This window comes from Wasmannia auropunctata, unplaced genomic scaffold, assembly GCF_000956235.1.
Source record: "Wasmannia auropunctata unplaced genomic scaffold, wasmannia.A_1.0 LD335631.1, whole genome shotgun sequence".
In the NCBI taxonomy this organism is placed as follows: domain Eukaryota; kingdom Metazoa; phylum Arthropoda; class Insecta; order Hymenoptera; family Formicidae; genus Wasmannia; species Wasmannia auropunctata.
Window position 1 is genome coordinate 24,701 of NW_012027259.1, and position 4,391 is coordinate 29,091.

At 27.3% G+C, this 4,391-nt stretch overlaps 1 protein-coding gene across 1 annotated transcript; it reads right to left on the reverse strand.

The window, feature by feature from the left end:
• Window positions 1-512: 512 nt before the first annotated feature.
• Window positions 513-4,379, reverse strand: LOC105456607. The gene is made up of 7 exons (XM_011700785.1): window positions 4,313-4,379; window positions 4,036-4,228; window positions 2,628-2,794; window positions 1,324-1,463; window positions 1,171-1,237; window positions 869-1,041; window positions 513-712 (listed from the first exon to the last, which is right to left on the reverse strand). The coding sequence occupies exons 2-6, from the start codon at window positions 4,100-4,102 to the stop codon at window positions 898-900; spliced, it is 585 nt and encodes a 194-aa protein (XP_011699087.1). The 5' UTR covers window positions 4,103-4,228; window positions 4,313-4,379; the 3' UTR covers window positions 513-712; window positions 869-897.
• Window positions 4,380-4,391: the final 12 nt, after the last annotated feature.

The window sequence follows — 4,391 nt, forward strand, 5'->3', positions numbered from 1 at the left end:
TTTTAGAACTTTGTTTTAAAATAAAATTATTATATTATAAACTGACTATGATAGACCATTTTCCATAATATTTTTAACAGTCATTTACACCACTAAAGTGAGAAAAATAATTTTTAAATCTAGCTCACCACATTCCGATCTGGCGGACCTTTAAAACGTCTCATTCTTCTAGTTTTTGTATTTTCCGCATTTTGTAATAGTTTCAATTAAAATATATTTTCTTTACTATTATCATGACCATCTTCTTTAGATTCTATGTTTTTAATACTTCAATTCTTATATTACAAATTAAAAATATTAATTAACACAAAAATAATAAGAAAAATCGAGCGCACAGTCTCACAGAGTAAAATGTAGCAAACTATACATATAAGGACAAGAGAGTATGACAGAGTATGAAGAGTTAAGAGCTAATTAAAGTAAATATAAATTGAATATAAAAAAATTAATATAAAAAATAGGTATCTACATTAATAAAAGACATAAAAAATAAAAAATGCACGTACTAAAGTATAGCCCTGAGGAAGTGATAAAATTTCCCATTCTTCATAATAATCACTTACTGGCAAAGGATCACCTTTATCAGTTTTTTCATCTACAAGCATTCTTTGCCTGAAATCATATGTAATCTCCCAATTTTTCAAAATATCTGGCCAAGGTTCACGACTGATCTTTAACCATCGGACTGCTATTTCAACAGTTTCATCATTTTCTACAAAAAAATATGCAATAAAACATTCAGATTTTTTGTAAACATGCATGCACAACACATACACATACAGAGAGAGAGAGAGAGAGAGAGAGGAAAGTTAACAAACAGAAATAATAGACAAGCAAGTAAATTAACTAAAATCCTTTTTTTTATTACCTTCGACGGAAGATTGACCTTCAGTTTCTTTAGAATCGGTATCGCTTTGCCTGAAGGGATATGCAACACAATTTTTTCAGTAACGATTTGGTATTTCGGATCTTATCTATGAGTTTTCCAGCAGAATTTTTTTGATTTGGGCCATTTGTATATGGCAGATAGTAATAAGTATCCTACAGAATATAAAGTAAGCGTATATAAAAAACAAAGGCAATTTAAGGTGATACATATTATTGTACAAGCTATTATTGATAGAATAGAAATTTGATTTATTCTAAAGAAAATTTAAAAAACTGTCTTACTTCAGTCTCAGAGGGAAACAGCTCACAGATTTTTTTGCTAATTAAACCAATTTCGTAAGATGAGGGCCTAGATAAGATAATTATCTTAATCACACATACAGTTGTATACTAAGAATATTAAAAATATTTAAAAGATTTACAAAAAACTTTTACTTTTTGTTTATTTTAAGCATATAATTTGCTACAATATCTAAGAGAATTCCTCTTGCCTCTGCATTTAAGAAGCCATTCTGTTTAGAATAAAATAATATTGCATCACCCTTTATATGATCTTGTAAAATCTGTTCCAAATTCTACATGAAATAAAAATTTATTAATCCACTATTTAATCAATTTAAACAGAATTTATTAACACATAGTGTAATAAAAATAAATATTTATATCTACTCTTAAGAACAACAGAATATCTTAATAAGAAAGTTTATTTACCAAAAGTAGGACAAATCTTTAAAACATTTATTTAGATGACTTCAAAACGTAAAAAAATTCTTAAAAAACTTAAAACTGTCAAAACAATTAATACTAGAACGGCCAATGAATCATCTTTAATCCATTTGCAAATTCTCTCTGTTCTCTCTTCTCATTCTAGATACTTATTTAAAAGACTAGATTTTCTCAACTTTTCATCAATATACATAGGCGTTAATAAAAAGTTAGCAAATTCCCCTCTTTCCCATCAGATAAGATTTAAATAAATGGGAAAAAATTATCAATGGATAAAAAATATCCACCATCATTCTAATATTAAAATGGACATTAATAATACAGGTCCAAGCTCTTCAATGAATACTAAATATATTAGACTTCATATTATTAAATTGTAAGTATATTAAGTGTCAGTAAATTGTTAGTATATTAAACTTTATATTATTGTAATTTAAAAAATTAATAATTACCTGACAAAAAGTTTCCCTGACAATTAATTAGAGAAGTTGTAGTAAATGTACATACCACATTCTCATATTGTTTCTTTGAAAACCATTGACAAAGTCTTTTGGGTGGGCGATCTTCTTTTTCTATATCTTGTGATCTCTTGCAATTATATGTATTATCCTCTCGTATTTCTACATTAGAGTCATTTTGAGTATTCAAAGTGAAATCAGAAGGTAACTCAATATATAATGTTGTATTAGTTTTTTCCTATGACAGTAAAAAATACAATGTTTTAACTTTTGTTTTAGGCAATATGAAAATATATGTGCTGCATAATGAACAATACACTATATAATAATATAATTTAATATAAAGCTTAATATACTAACTGTAGTATTTATTGAAGAACTTGGGCCTGCATCACTAATGTCCATATTATTATTTTCATTTAACAATGAAGTAGTTAATGGATTAATATTCACCTAACAAATAAGATAATAAAAAACAAAAATAATGCTTTCTCTTGTAATACCAGTAAAATAAAATCATTAAAATTATTAAGAGTTTATATAATTCAAACATACCTCTGCTAATTTAAATTGTTCGGTACCAAGTTCGGTACACTCTATTATTTTATTCTGTGCACTTATGTTTTTTAAAAGCACAATCCGGTCACCAATGGGTTGGATCAACTCTTTAGCAAAGTCAGGAGTAATAAGAAATAACCTATCAAGTGTAGTTATTGCGTTCTCTATTGAAAAAAAAAGCATATTAAAAAACAGAAAATTTTGATCATATATAAATCAACTATCAGTTATAATGTCAATCTTTAAAAAATTTACTCTATTTGAAATGTGACAATAAAAAAGAAAGTGCAATAGAAACATATGAGTATAAAATTTGTTAAAAAAAAGACATTAGTATATATTTGCCATAATTTCAATTTTACATATAAGAGCAAGTAAAAACAAGATAAATGTTAATATAAGTATAAAAGACAAAATCTATTGAAAATATAAAAAATAAGTGAGAAGATATAGTTTACAGAAAACATATCTAAATTTAATTAATTCAAAATTATAAATTTAGTGTTATAAAACCCAGTCTTTTACAATAAAAATAGCATACACACAATACCTCTTATTCAATATCATTAATCCTCTGTCTGCAATCATATTTTTGTGCTGGTCTATGATCATTGACCGAAAGCAAATTGTCATCGTTAATTGATAAATAAGACCTTGTTATATAACAAGATTTTTTGAAAGACAAAACTGAAATCCGTGTCTTCCCTTTATTTAAAAGAAATTTGAAAGTGAAATTTTACTTGTGACTTTGATTGCAAACGGAGAATTAAAAAGAATATGCGAAAGAAAATTATTATTGCGACAGGCAGTAAATTAGTTTTTGTAAAAACATAATATAAAACACATATAAAAGCAAATTTTCAGAAAACGAAACAACTCAAAATAATTAATGCGGTACAGTTTTAATCTGAATCAGTGGATAATTACTTATTACCAATGGTTATTTATTGAATGCATCAATATGTCAGCGGTAATCAGTAAAATTCAACTTCTTGATTCTCGGAAATCACTAATAAATAAGTGAATAATTTCTATAATTGACAAATCAGTGGACTCGCTGTTTTCATTAATTGCACAGTGAATTCGGCTGTTTTGCTTATTTATTAGCCATGCAAGGCATTAAATTAGGTTATAGTTTCTGATTCAATCAGTGACTTTTCTACTGATTCAGACTTAAAGAGAATAGAATAAACTCAAAACACTCTCCAATAACTTCAGAGCATTATAGCTAACCTTTACAATTTTCATAGCAGCATTATCAAACAAATGTTTTGTCAAATGGACATTTGATGTCCCCTACAACACATATTATATTTTATGCTGTTATTGCTATAAGTGTGGCTTAAACGACATACTCCATGAATCATTGGTAATAAGCAATACGGTATAATAAGTATATACTTACGCTTAAACGTGGGCCAATATAGTTTCAACTCGATCTTTTCCAAAAATTGTTCTACTTCGTTCATCATAAAATGAGTCACAAAACACTTGGAAAACTCTTTTGTTCACCCACAAAGAAGTTATACACAATCGTTTCACAATTCACAGCTTTTTAGTTTCTCTCTTAGGTTATGTTCCGTTATTCACTGCAAATACTGAAAAACTATGGTATATAAATAATGTGAATTATAAATATAGATTTTCAGGTATTTGTAATAAATAACGGAATGCAGCCTTACTGCGTTTATGTTCTCACAAATGTAGTGCAACACTTCAAGCATCGTCACGGCAGGACGCACTGACGCAGCGAGTAGCGAC